We start from the raw sequence: 18,285 nt of genomic DNA, 5'->3' as shown, positions 1-18,285 counted from the left end.
CAAAACTATAATGAAAGTATTTAAAAAAACATCAGAGTAATAAAAAAAATAACTGAACAGTGAGTTGGGAAGAGAAAGATAGATATTTTTTTTCTTTGTTAATTTGCCTCTTTTCTAGTTTGTGAAGGTAAAAAAATGCTATAAAATAATAGTTATATAAGGTGCGGTCCAAAAACTGCTGGTTAAAGACCATTGCTGTTCTGAAAAGCGGTCCACGTTATTATTCAAGGGACAATCCACAAATTTTTTTTTTTTTGGAAAAACGCAAAAAAACAGTTTGTTTCGTGATTGGTGTCTTATGTGCGGATTTAGTAAAAAGTTTTTGAAAATCGCTTTCAACTTGTTACCATTCACGGGCTTAATCTCTAAGTTTTAATTTGTCATTCAAACAAAAAACGCTAATTTTTCATTTGAATCTAATTTAATATTATATTCAAAAAAAAATTATTGGATGTAAGAAGGAAGTAGTTCATGGGAAGTTAACTGTGTGAATATGGAAAGCCTTGGCATCACACAAAATCAACAGTTAGTGTGTCGTCAAAATGACTACCACTCTTTGCGTCTTTCACCTACCAACTCCAAACTACCAACCATTGACGTAAAGGCAGGCCCATTATGCTATTTCTTGCCACGTAAACAGATAATGCGTGGATTCTCGACGCACCTTCTGTCTTGTTTCCATTTTTCTTTTTTTGATAACGATTTCTCTTAAATTTTTGTTACAAGAAATATACTGTATCTTACGAATCTACTATACTACTAATTTACAAGAGATATAAAATGCATTTAAAAAAAACTCCTATGAATAATCTTGTAAATATTTCCAGAATAACAAGAAAATAATCTATCCATCAAATTCATAGTACCACGCTGTACGCCATTTATATAGTTAGATAGGAAACGCAAAAAAAAAAATTGTACATTCATTCAGAAAAAAAAAACGAAAAAAATGGTGTCGGTTTTTGAAAACGACATATATCTTTAAATTAAGTGGCAAAGATTAGGCATGTAGACTAGAGGAATTTTTCTTTTCAATTTTAATCTGTTAATAATAATTAAATAAAATAATACCTACATCTGAAAACTAAATTAGAAAAAAAATATATTTATTTCTGGTACAAGAAAAATATCTACCTACTAACAACTACAAGAGATAGAAAGTGCATAAAACTCCTCTGAAAAATCTTGTAAATTGTTTATTAGAAAAAAATCTTGTAAATATGCGTTATGTAGAAAATATGATATTTATTGAAGGAAATTTCAGAGAATTTAGACATGAAACATTTTGCTTGACATCATTAATAATATTTTAACAGCTATCGCCGTGACTATTCTTGACAATATAATTGTCACCATTTCTTGGACCCATCATCATACATATAATGAGGTTAAAATGAATATAGCTTCTCAACAACCTCATTTAATTAACTACAATAATGTCAATTACTCATATACTCTCTCCGTTTCATAATATAGGATGATTTAAAGAAATTTCTTTTGTTTTATAATATACAGTAAAACCTCTATAAATTAATACTCTATAAATTAATAAACACTATAAATTAATAAATTTTGCTGGTCCCAAGTCGGGCCAGTGTAAAAATTAACAATATTCGATAAGATAATAAGATAATAATTTTTTCGAAATCTCCTTATAAAATATGGTCCCAATAATATCATACATTAATAATTATGTAAATTTATATATATATATATATATATATATATATACTGATATAATAGTGTATGTTTCTCCTAAAGCTCAATTCTATAGAACAATTGTAATGTTGTATTTTCAACCTATAATAATATCTCTAAAATATTTTATAACATGTCATACAAATAATTAAAATTTAAAGTTTTAATTTTTAGATATGCATCATTTACAATTTGATAATTTGACAGATTATTAAAATAGGAGAATTGATATTATTATTCATAGATTTGAATTTATGTGTCTCATGTGTGTAAGTCAATTTGTCTATAATATTTGTAATTTATTGTAAATAGTGCTTTCTAAATATTACAAGTTCAATTCCTAAACCATAAAATTTATAACATCCGAAAGTTTAATCTTATTTTGCTATAGTTGTTCCAATTCATAATTTTTTAAAAAATAAACAATTAAAAATATATCTATAAATTAATAATTATTAATTTACACTATAAAATAATAATTATTAGTTTATAGATAAATTAATATCACTATAAATTAATAAAATGTCTTAGTCCCAACATTATTAATTTATAGAGGTTTTACTGTAATATGTTTTCAAGTTTCTATACAATTTTTAGATTAATTTAATATTTTATATTAAGTAATATTTTTTATGATAGGTTAAATATTTTAAAAGTAAATATCTTAATCTACGTGTTTTAAATTAAAACATCTTATATTATAGCAGAGAAAATATTAATTAACTGTGTGTATATAAATAAACCATTTGCAGTATTATAGTATATAATATCATAAAACCGGAAACTAAAATAAGAGATATGGCAATAGAAAGGCAAGTGACGGAAGGAGAGGAGCCAGTAAGTCCATTTGCGCGGTTGTTTAGCTTGCAGGGTCTAGATATCATCAACATTGTAATTATTAGATCCAAAACCGAAGGAAATCCATCAACCATTGTTGAAGGCTTTAAAAACACATTGATCAACCATCCACGCTTCTCTAGCATACTGGTCGGTAAATTACACACATACACACATTTTTATTGTTTATATATATGTTAAGTTTCATGACTTCCTAACTCAAAATCGATATTAAATGACTGTACGAAGCCCTATCCACAATATATTACTTTCGAGAATTCCTCTCATTTTTTTTTTGAGAGTGAAGCCCCATATATTAAGTTATCGCTTTATCGGAGATGACTTTTTTCGAGAGAGAGCCAATTAGGTTATGATGAGCTTACATGGGAAAAACAGAAACCTCGTGCTCTTGCACATTTCGCAAGTTTATCGGCACGGATATTATCCTCTCGAGGAATATATCTAATACTAAAGTTAACAAATATATCTCTGAAATGAATAAAATTCTTCAATTCTGATGAAAAGGTCGGCCAATCTTCAATATTAGACGTCATTGTTAGGAGGTCTAAGCAATCCGTAGCAAAGAGAGCTTTATCTAAGTTCAAGGCCAAAAGACACTCCATAGCCCAAACAAGGGTGTCTAGCTCCGCATGTAAGGGAGCAAGAATCATATGCAAGAATCTAGCACTGAAAGAAGCAATCCAGCCGTGTCCACTCCTATCCACTTCTGCATGCCAAGATCCGTCTATAAAACATACAAGGCAATCTTGTGGGATTTGGGTCGATATGCCCGCTTCTACTAACCCTGATGGTATGTCTCTATTGTTCGCTCTTCTCCATACTTCTTCTTCTTAGATGGCTTTCTCCAGAGTATCTTGCGGAGACTCGGATATATTTTCAAAAACTTTCTTGTTTCTTGCTTTCCAAATGTACCACATCATCCAAGGGAACGTCCTCAAGTTTTGATCAATTTCACCAAAGTCTCTACCGCGCCCATATAGAAAATCGAGGTTGCTATATAGGGAAGATGAAGGGAACACCATAGGATGGGAAGGGATTGTCGATAAGGCCCGTACTTGACGTGTTGGGGGGCATTCAAATAGCATATGATTTATAGTTTCCTCCTCCGCTCCACATCTAGGACAATCTTTAACTCTACCAATATGGCGATAATGCAGGCGTTGACATGTAGCCAAGCACCCAGTCACACATTGCCACATGAAATGCTTAAGCTTTCGTGATGTTTTTAACTTACATGCTTGCGCCTTGAGTGTTGTAACACTTGGCTCCTGAAAAGGGAGGTCGCAAACAGGTCGAGAGATAGCTCTCGCGGCTTCGTACCCAGATTTAACGGTATAATTCCCAGACTTTGTCAAGGTCCAAGAATATCCATCCCTCGTGGCATTTAAGCTCGGTTTGATTCCCAAAATAAGGGTAATTTCTTTCGGGGGGAAAAGTTCCCGAAGACGTTCCAGCTTCCACCTTTTTGTATTGTAGTCGATCAAGGTGTTAACGCATATCAAGAGATTTCTCTCAATATTTAATCCTTGTGGTGGCCGCGCAAGAGTATCTGGGATCCACGGTTCAGTCCAGATGCACGTGTAGAACACCAAACTTATGGTCTTACGGATTTCGTACGAGAGAACATGTTTTGCCGCCAACATTGTCCTCTAACCATATGAAGGTCGATTGGATACTTGTATCTCTAATGGACTACAATATCGAAAGTATCTCCCTTTGAGAACTCGACTAAGGAGGGAATCTGGATATCTCAACAACCTCTATAGCTGCTTTGCCAAAAGAGCAAGATTAAATTCTTCTAGTGTTCGGAAACCTAGCCCACCTTCAGAAAGTTGAGTACACATCTTCTCCCATGAGATCCAGTGTAGACCTCTACTATCTGCTCTATTGCTCCACCAAAAATCAGCAATCGTACTAGTTAGTTTTGAACATATAGCTTTTGGTAAGAGAAAACACGACATTACATATGTCAGAATTGCTTGTGCCACTAATTTTATCAGGACTTTAAAAAAAAAAAGAGAATTCCTCTCATTTAGATCTATTCATGTTAGGGAAATAGACATGATTCCTCCTTTTTGTTCAATGTGGGAATCTCCAATCCTGTAATATATTTATACTATAACTAGATTTTGATCCGCGGTACACTGCGGGGTAAGTTTTATTTTCTTAATTTTTTTGTTAATGTACTATTTTAATACTAATTTTGCTAATATACTCTTTTGTTAATTTTAGTGATTTAATATATAAACCGTGGTATAATGTACAATAATTTTTCTTTACTACAATCTTAATTAAATCAGTTTGATTCGACATATTTTATATTGGTGTTGTTAAAACATAAAAATGAGAATTTAACCTGTATTAAAATATCATATTACTGATAGTTTATTTTTAGTATTATTAATTCAATCTTGTAATGTCATATAACCCGTCATGTAATATAACTCGTTTGTGTAATTTTAAAAATTTAATATGTTTAAATATTTATAATTTTAAACCTTTTATTAAGTTTAGATATATTATTTATAAATTATAAACTTCTTAAAATTTTATAATTTACTATATACCGTAAATTTACTATATATGTATGTTGAACACACACTTTTTATATTAATTGAGTAATATATGTTTGTTTTAAAAAATTCAAATCACAACATATGCAGGAAAAATACATATTTTTATTAACTTTATGTATTATATGATGATTCACTACATTTAAATTTTAAAATCAAAAAGAGATGATAAGAGAATAACTTTTTTTAATCTGGAATAAATCTTCTAAATATCTATATTAATTATAGAACTTTTTTTTTGAGAATAATTGTACAATAAAACCTCTATAAATTAATAATGTTGGGACCATGAAATTCTATTAATTTATAGAGGTTTTAATTTCTCGATAAATTAATAATTATTAATTTATAAAGAGACTTTCCTAATTTGGTAAAAAAAGTTTGAAAATAAAATTTAATTGTTATAATTAACATTTTTATAAATCCAATTAAAATGAAAATAGCAATTATCATGTTTTGAAGATAGTACTCAATATTTTTTATAAAGTAAAAATATTAAAAATGAACTCTAATAATAATTAATGTGTATATATATACATATATTTAGATAAATTTATATAATTATTAATTTATATTATTGATTGGACCATATATTTACAAAGGATTTTCAAAAAAATATTATCTTATTATATTATCGAATCATGTCCAAAATTACACTAGTCCCAACTTGGGACCGAATAAATTTATTAATTTATAGAGATTATTAATTTAACGAGTATTAATTTATAGAGATTCTACTGTAGAACATTATATATATGAATATTTAAAATATTTTAATTGTGTTTGGTTAGAAAGATAATAGAACAAATTAACTAAACTTGTTTGGATATGAATATAAGCATTAAATAGCATTCAATGTAAAACCTTTTCAAAAAACATTTTTGAGCAAAATCTGCTGTAAAAATACTAGTATCGATTTGTAGAGTTGAATATAAAAGAATATTAAATTAAAAAAATAAGGAGGATTGGGGATTACTTTACATCCTAATAATTTCGTTTATTCATATTTTGTGGAAATCATACCGAAACCTAAACTAATCCACATAGGTACTATACCAATCTGGAGTTTCTTATCTCGTATAACATCGCCGGGTGGGTTAAGTTGTGAGGTGAAATATTTGATAAATTTATATATATTATCACTTTTTCATGAAGAATTGTGAAGTTTTAAGATAAAAAAATTCAATTGATAAATTATATTTCTACGAGATAAATATCCGGGCTACGACTCGGATTTCTTATAATTGTTTTATAAAATGTCAAGTTTTATACGTATAATAGATTAAGACCCGCACAGCGTGAATATGAAAAGCCTTGGCATCACACAAAATTATCAGTTAGTGTATCGTCAAAATGTATACCAATCTTTGGTAGACGAAAGTCAGTAGTTTTGTATTTCTCCAAAGTACTGAATCTTTCTACAGTATTATTCACATGACGAAAACAAAAACAAAAAAGTACGTACCCTTCATCGACCAACTATCAAAAATTGACGTATAGGCGGATAGGCCCATTACTATCTCTTGCCACATAAAATATAAATGTTATGTCATGTTTCGAAATGTGTGGATGCTTTCTCGACAGACACTACACCTTTAAACCGTGATTCCGTGACCTATTCTTTCACCTTTAAACCAGTAAAATCTAAACCTAAATATTAACCACATTTTTATAAACCCAAACTGACATATAATTTTGTTTACATGTAAAATCTAAACCCTAAACTCTAACCATTCTTTTATAAACCCAAACCGACATAAAATTTCGTTCAATTGTAAAATCTAAACTCTAATCACTCTTTTGTAAACTCAAACCGACATATAGTTTTGTTTAATTATAAAGTCTAAACCCTAACCATTCTTTATAAATCCAAACCGACATATAATTTTCTTATTATAAAAATTAAACATAATCCCCTTTATAAATTCAAACCGACATAATTTCCTTAATAAAAATTCTACATAATTTGTTTCCTTAATTTGTTTTGTTTTTTTATTTTAATTTTGATTTATTTTTTAAATATGATATGAGATGATATTGTTATATGATACAATTTTCCAAAATGCATAAAACCTCCAATGAATAATCTTGGAAAGATTTCCAGATAAACTTCTTATATATTAAGAAAATAATATATATACTAGATTTTAACCAGCGTTATACCGCGGGATAATTTTTTATGACTAAAATTTTTAAATTTTAAGTTATACTGTATCTGTTTTTCTGTTAATATTGTTTGTTTTGTTTAGTGTTTAAGATTGTAAAATTTAATTTTGATTATTAATTCACCCATGGTACAATTTGTTTTTACATAATCGTAATAAATCAACTTAATTAAATATGTCTAATATTGTAAAATTGATGGTGTTAACAAAACAATAAGATGAAGATTTAACCTGCGTTCAAGTGTGGGATTAATGCTATTTTAAAAATATATACTAATGTTAAGGTAAACCGTCTAACCTTATAATTTGTTCTGCAATATAACCCCGTTTTATGACATTGTTAACATTTATAACCTTTTATTAATTTTAATTATATCAATAATCATATTCTGAAATTTTTGAATTGATGTTAAAATATATTAAAAAATGATAAACCAAGTGAAATATAAAAAAATATTATTTTAGATAAACTATCACGATTTTATCTATATTAATTAGTTTGCACCAAAAAAAATCTAAATTTATTAGTACAGATTAGTAAAGATATTTTAGGAATCTAAATGATTTTTGTATTTTTAAGATATATTATTAGAGTCAATTAGGCTTGGAGGTGGAGATAATTTAGGAACATTATATTGAAGTCAAAATTTTTGGATGGACAAGAGGATATTTACCCAATTTACATACCTTATTTTTGCTTATTTCGTTTTTATTTTTCATTTAAAAAAATGTTTTAATGATAATGGCATTGGTTGTAAATACCTTCAAACTCCAAGCCTTCTTTAAAAATTGCTGTAAAAATGTTAATATATATATATATATCGCATTCATATACTCATGTTGTAATTACTCCATTTATATACTTGGAAAGAAAACGAGGATAAATGTGGTTTCGGATGTTTTAAACAATATATTTTGAAATTAGGATGTAATGAAAAAGAAATTTTTGTTTTTAATTTTAGTCTGTTAATAATAATTAAAAAAAACCTACATTTGAAACTAAATTAGAAAAAGGATATCAAAGAATTGATTCAATACTATTCTCTTTAAAATTCATTCAACATCTTGGGATTTCTGAATTTTTAGAGTTTCACGATTTGAGTTTTTTTTCAGTTAAATTTAGCTTGTTTTGTGGTTTTTGTGCTTAAAAATTAACGTCTAATCGTTTTTATTTCAAATTAAACAAACTTTGGTTGCGTAGAGGAAATTGTTATAGTTATGTATATTATTATTTTTGAAGTATATTTTGGTTTATGCCCTTCAAGTTTTACTTATTTAATATATTTTGTTTACAACATTAGCCCATAACAATTTTACTAAAATAACATTTCGTAGAAACTCAATTAATGGAACTATTTAAATCTACCTAATTTGATACGTTTATTGCCATAAATAGCTGGACAACATCTATACATTTTGATTTTTCCATAAACAACTCTACACATTAAATTTTTAATCCCATAAAAATCTTCAAACCAAATTTAATAGATCTTTAGAGAAAAAATCTGTTAGTTTTCCTAAATTATCTCAGCTTAATTAATAGTTTCCATTTAATATTTTATACATTTATTGAAAAAATATATATAACATTAGCTTAAAATCGAGAATATAAACAATTAATTTTTATATACATTAAACACATAAAATAACTATTACTTCTCACATATCTCTATATTATTCTACATAAAAAAACACAATCAAGCGGTGTACTGCGGATCAAAACTTAGATAGCATAGTAACATCTATATAAAAAAAAAATAACTATTTTATTTAAAATCATATATGAACATTAAAATCGTCTCGTAAATTCAATAAATATAGGTATATAATTTAAAACTTAATAAAACAACAGCAAAATAACAAAAAAATATAATATACGTATTTTAAATATTTAAAAATTAAAAAATATAGTCCCGCAGTATACCACGGGTTAAATCCTAGTAAATCTTTATATAGATTGAGAGTTAAATTCCCTAAATTTATTAACTGTTTTTTATTTCAGAGTTTTATATACTAAAAACATATAGTTGAGGGTTTAAAATAGATCCAACAAGTGTTAAGGTTTTTTTCTGTTAAACTTCCTATCTCAGTTGAAAAATATATATTTTTTTCGTTATTTATTTTTATTTTTGTAAGGGGTATCGATTGAGCTGCTCCGCAACAACCTCAATTAATTGCAACAGTGTAAATGTATACACATATTAATAGCTATTTGTATATAAATAACCATTTGCATGTGTACTTAGTAGACTAATACCATAAAACCAGAAATTAAATAAGAGACATGGCAATAGAAAGGCAAGTGACGGAAGGAGAGGAGCCGGTAAGTCCATTTGCGCGGTTGTTTAGCTTGCCGGGTCTCGGTGTCTTCAACATTGTAACCTTTGGATGCAAAACCGAAAGCAATCCATCAACCATTGTTGAAGGCTTAAAAAACACATTGATCAACCATCCACGCTTCTCTAGCATACTGGTAGGTAATTAACGTACATACACATACAAACATTTTTATTGTTTATATGTTAAGTTTCATGACTTCCTAACTCAAAATAAATATAAGATTATCAATGGATCAATCCATATATAATATATTACGTTAGGGTTACTCCTAACATCACGTGATACATGTAGGTGACTGGTCATGATGAGTACAAAGGAAAAGCTAAATGGATTCCAACGAAAGTAAAAGTAGAAGATCATGTAATTGTTCCGGATTTAGATCCCAACATTGAGAATCCTGATGAATATCTAGAAAATTATACATCAATGATGGCTCTTTCTCCCATGGATATGTCCAAACCTTTATGGGAGTTTCATTTATTGAAACTTAAAACATCACATGCTGAATATGTGATCATGGCTAAGTTCCATCACTCTTTGGGCGATGGGATGTCTCTTATGTCTCTTTTACTCGCTTGTGCTCGGAAAATATATGATCCCGAGGCGTTGCCTACTTTTGTGGCTCCGAAGAAAAGCAAAGCGAAGAACGTTTGTTTTGCTTTGGTTGCTTGGTTATGGTTCATAGTAAGAGTAATATTCCACACTTGTGTTGAAGTTATTAAATCTATGGTTTTTATTTGTTGTGCGAGGGGTACCTCAGCTCATATAATAGCTAAACCAGGGGCTACACTTAGCACTAATAAGTTCATTCATCATATCATTAGTTTGGATGATGTCAAAATCGTGAAGAACGCCATGAATATGGTACATTTGATTAATTAGTTCTTTTTTTTCCTATTGAAAGAAGGATCTATTTATGTTTTTTTTCCTCTTTTTTTCTTATTTTATAGACGGTAAATGATGTTATTCTTGGGATGGTGCAAGCTGGTCTTTTTCAATATTTGAATCAAAGATTTGGTAAATATCATTTACTCTTGTTTAATATCATTAATTAATATATGTAACATATTCTTACATTTTGTTTCGAATTTATGAACAGATCTTCAAACATCTTCAAAGTCAAGAAAAATTCAAGACAAACGATGTCTTCATGGTGTTGTTTTTTTTAATCTAAGGCCAAATAGAGATATTGAGGTGCTGAATAACATACCCCAAACGATGTTTGCTTTATAGTTTATTTTTGTCTTGTTTAAAATAGTAAGAATCTAACCAATAAGTCTATATCAGGATTTGGCAAATATGATGGCAAAAGGTTCAAAGTGTAGATGGGGGAACTCAATAGGTTATGTTCTGATTCCCATGGAGATGAAGTCAAACGCTGATGTATTTGAATATGTTCGACAATCCAAAACTATTATGGATCGTAAAAAACATTCTTTCGAACCTCTATTTTCCCATGGGTTGCTCAAATTAACGATGGATGTTTTCGGATTTAAGGTATAGATGTTAAATCAAACAATATCTTAACATGCATGCAGTGCCGAATATAATAAATGTATTTTGTGCATCTGATCGACATATATGGATGTGTCGGGGTGGAAAACAGGCACTCACAACTCTTTTAAAGAAAATTTTTGGAAGCACAACGATGATATTCTCTAATGTGGTTGGTCCAGCCGAAGAAATTAGCCTTTTCGACCATCAAATATGTTACATTGCTGCAAGTAGCTTTGGTATTCCACAGGTACTCTCTTACACATAAAGACATTCTTGAAACCATCATCAAATTAAAAATCACAATATTTCAAATTCTTGCGAATAAATTAGACTACTAATGTTAGATTATCTTACATTACAAATGGAATTGATAACGACGATTTAGAGGGAGTCAGGATTTTGGTTTGAGAGTCATCTCGAAGAGCGTATTAGAATATCTCATATCAAAGACGACGGATATAAAACAACACTACTATTATATATTCCTTTCATTTCACAAAACTATAGTTTGAAAACATTATTTTTATTACTAAGTGTCATTTCGTATTTTCAATGTAATTATTAAAACTAAAAAAAAAAATTAATCTATATATCAGTTTATTAAATAAGAAAAAATGATATAATTATTCTTAATTTGTATAAAACATGTAAAAATGATAATTTTGTGTAACATAGTAAATGTACCGTACATCCATTAGTTGGCAACCTTAATTAGTAAAACTTAATTAATTTTGATGGTTTGTTTTTGCTTATTTTGAACAAGGAACTCATTATCAATGTTCAAAGCTATGTGGACAAACTCATAATCAACATCGGAGTTGATGTAGAGGTTATTCCAGACCCTCATCACCTCTGCGATCTCATCATCGAATCTCTCCACAAGTTGAAGTCTGCTGCTCCACAAAAGATTTTTCATGCTTCAGAGGTTTAAACAAAATGCTCGGCGTGCATATCATCCATCCAGGAAACCTATTTACAACAATTATTCAATATTTGAGCGTGTCACTATTTTTATTAGATTGCCTATTTACGTCTTCTCATCCTGAATTTATCATCTTTATAAACACTAGACTATTATTGATTTAGATCACTTCTACAATAATTTATCCATAAATCTTTGTACCAACTTGTGTTGAATCCATGTATATTTCCTCAGGTCTCAAGTGTGACGACGCCGAAACTTTGATCATGGACCTGCTATTTTTAATATGAAATGTTAATACATAGATGGCACAAAAATAACCTCTAACCCAAAAGTGAAGGCATAAACTAATTACAAAATATATTACATATAAAATTAAACAATAAACACACAAAACCATGCTACCGTGAAGAGAACGTCAGAAACAAAGACAACAACAACAACAACAACAACAAAAAGTTAGGGTTACAGACAGCAAAAGTATGGATCAACATGCGGCGCCAAGTCACTGGCCGAGATAAACAAAATACCATGTTAGAGACATGAGCGTCAATATATTTAACCAAGACGCCTCTCGTTCAGCTTCTCCAGTTTCCGCCTAGCTCCTGCTCAAACATTGCTTATCCACAACAATAGTTTGAATATTTTTTTAAAATCTTATTTTAGAAACTAGAGTTGATCAACCTGGCGATATATATATGACCTGGAAATGAACCAGAACGTAATGACCCCAACGGCACTAAGAACCGCAAGTAACCAATAGAAGTAATCGAGATGGGCTCTGTTCAGATTACTGTTGAACCAGCTGTTTCCAGCATCTCCTCCAGTGGCTAAGTCGATCAGAGAGATGAGTAAGCTGCTCAATAAGCTTCCCACGCCCAACACACTTAAGTAAAGCGCAAGACCGATGCTTCTCAGCTCAGTGGGGACTTGGCTGTAGAAGAACTCTTGCATTCCCACTACAGTGTGTACGTCGGCCAATCCCAGCAGCAGATACTGAGGGATTAACCACCAAATCGACATTGGAACAGTAGCTTGCGGTTGGTCTACAAGCCCATGTTCTTTTGCAGTCTCGAGCCGTTTTGACTCAACCAGAGCTGCAATCACCATAGTGAGAGCTGACAGTAACATTCCAACTCCAATTCTTCTAAGCATTGTAAGGCCACAAGGGTCTTTAGTTATCGACCTGGCGATTGGGACCAAAACACGGTCATAGAAGGGGACAAAGAGGACAATTGATATGCCAATAAGAACCTGAAGAGAAGCAGGTGGGATCTTCACACCTGGAAATATTGTTCTTTCCATTGTGACACCTTGCTTTGTGAAGAAAGTCAAGTACTGCGCACAGGGTATGGCGTAGGCGAGAGTTGCAAGCCATACTGGAATAAGTCTAATAAGAGCTGTGGCGTCTCCTACATCTCTAGACTTGCATGTCATATATCCATCATTGGGAATAAGCAATGCTTTGTTGAGAAAACTGTCACAAGAAAGTGGATTAACTTCATAATCATGCAAGTCTGCAACAAGGCTCTCCTATGAATGCTATATGTCAAACTTACCTCGACTCCTCTGGAGAATCATGAGATGGATTTGCCTCCAGCTCAACTCTGCACAATTCCGAGGAACTCAATCTTTGGTTCTTGAAAGCTACAAAGAAGACTCTACCTATCCGTGTAAAAGGGTTGGCTTCTTCTTCTTGTCTTCTTTTACTGTACCTATAAGTTCTTCTCCCTAACACGAAAAGAACAAGAGAGAACACCATGAACACACATGGGATTCCAAATCCAAGCGCCCAGCTAACAGATTCCTGGATGTACACAACCACAAGAATCGCAAGGCAGATTCCTGCAGACATACTAAGGTACCACCAGTTAAAGAAGGAGCTTCTGTCACTGTACTCTTGCGGGTTCTTCTCATCAAACTGGTCAGCACCAAAAGCCTGAACACAAGGCTTGTGTCCACTCTGTCCAATAGCCACCAAATACAGAGAGAAGAAGAAGAAGGCATTGAGTAAAGATGAAGGTGAAGAAGAGGTCACTTCAGTAGTGTTGGGAATAAGAAACGCAGATAAAGTCAAAAATGCCAAACCCTGACACCAAATTCAAACTCTTTCTCAGTCAAAACCCATAATAAAGATTCTATTTTTTATCATTCAAATCGAAAGAAAAGAGACGAACCAGAACGTAGATAAAAGAAGAGATGATAATAGTTCGATACCGACCGAGAAAAGCGTCGGCGACGAAAGCTCCAAGAAGAGGAAGAAGAGTAGCGATTCCAGACCAAGCGTTGACATTAGCGGCGGCGACCGCCGTGGATTGACCAAGTGGCCCGGTCAAATAGCTTATTAGGTTTGATCCGATTCCAAAGTAAGCAAACCTCTCCGCCACCTCCACACCTACGATTCGAAGAAAGAAAAAAAAATGTCCTCATAAGTTACTCTTCCGAGGAGGAGGAGTAGCTCCCGATCTCATCAGCTTACCGATGATGAACCAGGCGGCTCTCCATCTACCGGTATTAGATCTTCTGGCGGCGATTCCACGGTGGTCAACGGCACCGGTGACGACTTCTTCTTTGAGAAGAGAAGTTTCTCTAGAAGTCGTCATTTTCTCCTCTTGTCACCAACGAATACTTGAGTTGTTTAATTAGTACGCTTCACATGTGAGCTACCTAAAATTATTATTTTTTATGTTAAAAAAATAAAGAAATATCACTAGAGTATATCTTTTTCAAAAATATTATTCTTAATTCTATTTTCCAAAAATACCATAAAATTTTCAAAGTTAAACCTTAAATCCTAAATAGTACCTTTTCTCCCCTAAAAGCTATATACTAAATCAAAATTTGTCAATCCAAACCTAACAAAATAAATTGAACACCTTTAAAAATATCAATTTTTTTTTTGTGTTTTGGAAAAAAATAAAATAAAGTATAGTATTTGGAGGAATTCCTCAAAAAAAAAAAATTGATATGATAATTGGAGGAATTTTTTTTTTTGTCAACATGCAATTGGAGGAAAAAAAATTGTAATCTATGATATTATAAACACATTGATAATGATAACTGGATAAATTAATAATTTTTTTTTAATAACTAGGTGATTTTAGTTTTTAATACCTGTCTTTTGGATAAATGTAGCCAAGAAGAATAAGTAATTAGTGTGTTGTGTACATGATAAACAGGGATCTACACAATCTCTCTCAGTTGTGTTGTGTACATGACAAAGAGGGATCTACACAATCTCAATTCTCCCTCTGTTGCTGGAGGAATCCATCATATTGGATGATCGAGCACACAAAGTCAAGAAAAATCAGAAGTCGAAAAAAATAGAAAACAAAGAGTACCCATGGCCAACCAACTACCAAATATTAACGTATAGGCCTATTATGCTTGTAAGAGGGTGATTTAGCACTACCCCTGTTAGTCCGAATAAACCAGCACATACTGAATTCATGGGATTACGAAAAGCCCGGTCCATCAAGATCTTCAGCTAGATGTCAATTTGGAGGGCAAGGTGAGAATGGAAGAATAATATACAAGGGATATTCACAGCTCGATAAGAAGAGGAAGGTTTCCTTAGACAATTAAAGAAACTACACATATTTGAGGACGAATTTCCAAAGTATAAAGAGGACAAATGAAGGCTCCTCCGAGAAGACAACTCTTTTTCGGCACTCAAGAATTCTAGACTCAACAGCAACTAGAAAACTCTAGCTTTTTTCTTATGAAAGTTAGCAATTTTTGAATACAAACTGTCGGATCTATTCCTTAAATTGATCACATTCAACTTATTGAACTTGTGTTGTAACGCCCGTGATATGTCTATATTTTGCGTCTCCTTAGCATGTATTTGACATGCATTTAGCTAGGACATTTTATGTCATTTTAGAACCTCTTTTATACACTTTGCATGTTTAGGAAGTTTTTGCATCATCCTTGCATACATTATGCATTTCGGAGTATTTCAGGTGTCTAGGAGACGTCAGAAACGGAGACTCTCAGCGCCACCAATCGAGCCACTCTCAGCACCACCAATCGAGCCATTCTCACCCAAGCAATCGAGCCATTGTCGCCCACTCCGATTCGATGCACATGTCAGGAAGATGTTCTGTTTTACACGCTTCAGGAGATTCTCAAACCGACGTTTCACCTTGTCGTTTTAAGTTTTAGGGATTTACATGTTTTTACTATAAATAAGTTTTGCTAAGTCTTGGCAGGGACATCTCATCTTTTATCTCATTTTCGTTTTTGTTCTTAAGGTTAACCTAGCCACCTAAAAACGTTCTCAGACTTGTAATCCGACATCTCCGAGTTTATTCAGTATTTTCATTTGATTCCTTCTACAAAGTTGTTCTTCTCATTTTTATCTATATTATTATGCTTGGTTCAATGTTTTCTGTGTTTGTATCTTGGATAATGATTTTCGGATCTGAGTAGTGTAGTAGTCCTTGAGGATGAGATAGATTAGGTGGAGGATCTTAGGATGCAGAGTGTTTAAGCTTTGATTTTATGATTCCCTTCAGGACTAGTGATAGAAATGCTAGTTTCTCTCTGATCAATTGGAACTAGGTTCGAGACATTTCCACACCCAAAAGGTGTTTGATGAAATGTCTGACCAACTAGTGCCAAAGACTTACGTTCCTAGCCTAAGAGATTAGTTGTCTAGGATGTTTGTTGACATGAACGAACTTGTTTGTCATGCCTGCTCAACCATGTTTCTCTAGAGAGAGCTGGGTATGGAAGTGGTTGAGTCTGAGTAGCTTTTACCAAGAGATTGGATTAGCTAGGTTGTGATGTTCGTTGTCTAGGGATAGATTGCTTGTGGCATGTTAAACACTTTGTAGACTAGGAGACTTCACCGACATCAATTACTCCCATCCTTAGGACCTCTTTCTTTCTGCATTTTATTACATTCCTAAGACTGTTTCATTTCTTGACTTTTAATTCATGCTTAGACTCGTTTTGATTTTTATTCATTTTCGCTTCCTGTCATGCATTTTCGTTTCTAGTCCTAGAACACATTTCCGTTTTGCATTTTCATCATTCTAGGATTGTTAAATAAAAACACTCTCTTTGAATTGGCTTGACTTGTGAAATCTTGATTGCATCTTGAGTGACTAGCAACATCCCATTTGAATTGACACCTTAAGTACTACAACTGCATAAGGTTAATTGAACCTGCTAGGATAGACACACAAAAATCTTAGTATCAGCCCGCAAACCAACTTTGGAGTTGGAGTGTCGACCGACACCATGGCGTAGTGTCGCTCGACACGACCAATTGGTTCTGGTTGCGGGTTTGGTTTATTTTGCGAACGGTTTGCTGGTTTTGTGGAATTAAACCAGAACCATAGCTTTATAAGGAGACGAGAATCTTCTTCTCCTTTTTTTTGGGGACGTCTCTTGGTCGCAGCCACCAACGGGAAGGAAAAAAGAGATGGAGTTGATGCCTTCAGTGTGAGCCGAGTTTGCTTGTGGGGTGAGGAGCGGAGAGGGCTGAGTTCCAGTTATGTCGTAAGAGAAGGATAAAGGAGATAGATCTTCCTCATGGGTGTAGAGGAAGGATGAGAGTACTTGATGGTGGATTGAGAGAGACAAGGAGGCTCTCTTCTAGCTATTATCCAGGTAATTCGTGTTGTTTGGTGTTTACTATATTAGAGAATCAATGGTTGTAAAGGTTTAGGGGTTTGTTGGGAAAGAGAGCTTGAAGGGAGGCTCTGTTGTGATTTCTGGGTTGGTGTCGTCCGACACCTACAGACAAAGTGGTGTTGGTCGGCACCAACACCTACAGACAGACATCAAGAACTGGTCCGGGATGGCTACTTCGGAGCAATGTTTGGAGGATGAAACTGAGTCCGATTTAGCTGAAATTTGGTGGAAAGCTTCGTGGTGCTATAAGCTTCATATCCAACGGTGATTTTTTGAAATGGACCGTTGGTTTATGATTCAATCAAGTGTTTTTATTGTGGTCTAGTATAGACGGTTTTGTGGTAAGGTTGTGTCGAGCGACACTGGTATCGGTCGACACCAACATGTTGTTGTGTGTTTGGGTCATAGGATTGTTAGATAAAAACACTCTCTTTGAATTGGCTTGACTTGTGAAATCTTGATTGCATCTTGAGTGACTAGCAACATCCCATTTGGATTGACACCTTAAGTACTACAATTGCATAAGGTTAATTGAACCTGCTAGAATAGACACACAAAAATCTTAGTATCAATTTGGCGCCGTTGC

At 32.3% G+C, this 18,285-nt stretch overlaps 2 protein-coding genes across 10 annotated transcripts; one reads left to right on the top strand and one right to left on the bottom strand.

Annotated features, from left to right (window-relative positions):
* The first annotated feature begins 9,508 nt into the window (after window positions 1-9,508).
* Window positions 9,509-12,320, top strand: LOC104712796 (wax ester synthase/diacylglycerol acyltransferase 2-like). 2 transcript variants are annotated; one of them, XM_087490089.1, is made up of 7 exons: window positions 9,509-9,767; window positions 9,926-10,498; window positions 10,585-10,651; window positions 10,734-10,828; window positions 10,922-11,131; window positions 11,241-11,378; window positions 11,895-12,320. In XM_087490089.1, exons 1-7 carry the CDS (start codon window positions 9,579-9,581, stop codon window positions 12,060-12,062), a joined length of 1,440 nt encoding a protein of 479 aa, XP_087346215.1. In that variant the 5' UTR covers window positions 9,509-9,578; the 3' UTR covers window positions 12,063-12,320. The 2 variants fall into 2 exon arrangements, with proteins under 2 accessions (XP_087346215.1, XP_087346216.1); XM_087490090.1 differs by having other exon boundaries at window positions 9,543-9,771.
* LOC104701882 (protein NRT1/ PTR FAMILY 5.13-like) lies at window positions 11,747-14,718 on the bottom strand. 8 transcript variants are annotated; one of them, XR_015583608.1, is made up of 7 exons: window positions 14,533-14,718; window positions 14,231-14,448; window positions 13,613-14,142; window positions 13,337-13,530; window positions 12,584-13,239; window positions 12,255-12,328; window positions 11,747-12,100 (listed from the first exon to the last, which is right to left on the bottom strand). XR_015583608.1 is itself a non-coding variant. In XM_087490088.1 (5 exons), the coding sequence occupies exons 1-5, from the start codon at window positions 14,654-14,656 to the stop codon at window positions 13,232-13,234; spliced, it is 1,074 nt and encodes a 357-aa protein (XP_087346214.1). In that variant the 5' UTR covers window positions 14,657-14,718; the 3' UTR covers window positions 12,313-13,231. The 8 variants fall into 8 exon arrangements, 5 of the variants coding, with proteins under 5 accessions (XP_087346214.1, XP_087346211.1, XP_087346210.1 ...); XR_015583607.1 differs by having other exon boundaries at window positions 12,255-12,325; XR_015583606.1 differs by having other exon boundaries at window positions 12,255-12,325; window positions 12,584-13,530; window positions 14,275-14,448; window positions 14,533-14,707.
* Between the last annotated feature and the right edge of the window lie 3,567 nt (window positions 14,719-18,285).

Source organism: Camelina sativa, chromosome 16 (assembly GCF_030686135.1).
Source record: "Camelina sativa cultivar CO46 ecotype springtype chromosome 16, ASM3068613v1".
Taxonomy (NCBI): domain Eukaryota; kingdom Viridiplantae; phylum Streptophyta; class Magnoliopsida; order Brassicales; family Brassicaceae; genus Camelina; species Camelina sativa.
The sequence above is the reverse complement of the archived record's forward strand: the minus strand, read 5'-3'. Positions and strand labels throughout refer to the sequence as shown.

What these genes read in the sequence shown, in the direction of transcription:
- LOC104712796 (XM_087490089.1), top strand. Translation starts at nt 9,579, where the DNA reads ATGGCAATAGAAAGGCAAGTGACGGAAGGAGAGGAGCCGGTAAGTCCA. An exon ending in TGAAGAACGCCATGAATATG is followed by an intron (nt 10,499 to 10,584) that starts GTACATTTGATT and finishes CTTATTTTATAG; the next exon opens with ACGGTAAATGATGTTATTCT. An exon ending in GTAGCTTTGGTATTCCACAG is followed by an intron (nt 11,379 to 11,894) that starts GTACTCTCTTAC and finishes ATTTTGAACAAG; the next exon opens with GAACTCATTATCAATGTTCA.
- LOC104701882 (XM_087490084.1), bottom strand. Translation starts at nt 14,656, where the DNA reads ATGACGACTTCTAGAGAAACTTCTCTTCTCAAAGAAGAAGTCGTCACC. An exon ending in AGCCGCCTGGTTCATCATCG is followed by an intron (nt 14,449 to 14,532) that starts GTAAGCTGATGA and finishes TTCGAATCGTAG; the next exon opens with GTGTGGAGGTGGCGGAGAGG. An exon ending in GATTCTCCAGAGGAGTCGAG is followed by an intron (nt 13,531 to 13,612) that starts GTAAGTTTGACA and finishes TTCTTGTGACAG; the next exon opens with TTTTCTCAACAAAGCATTGC.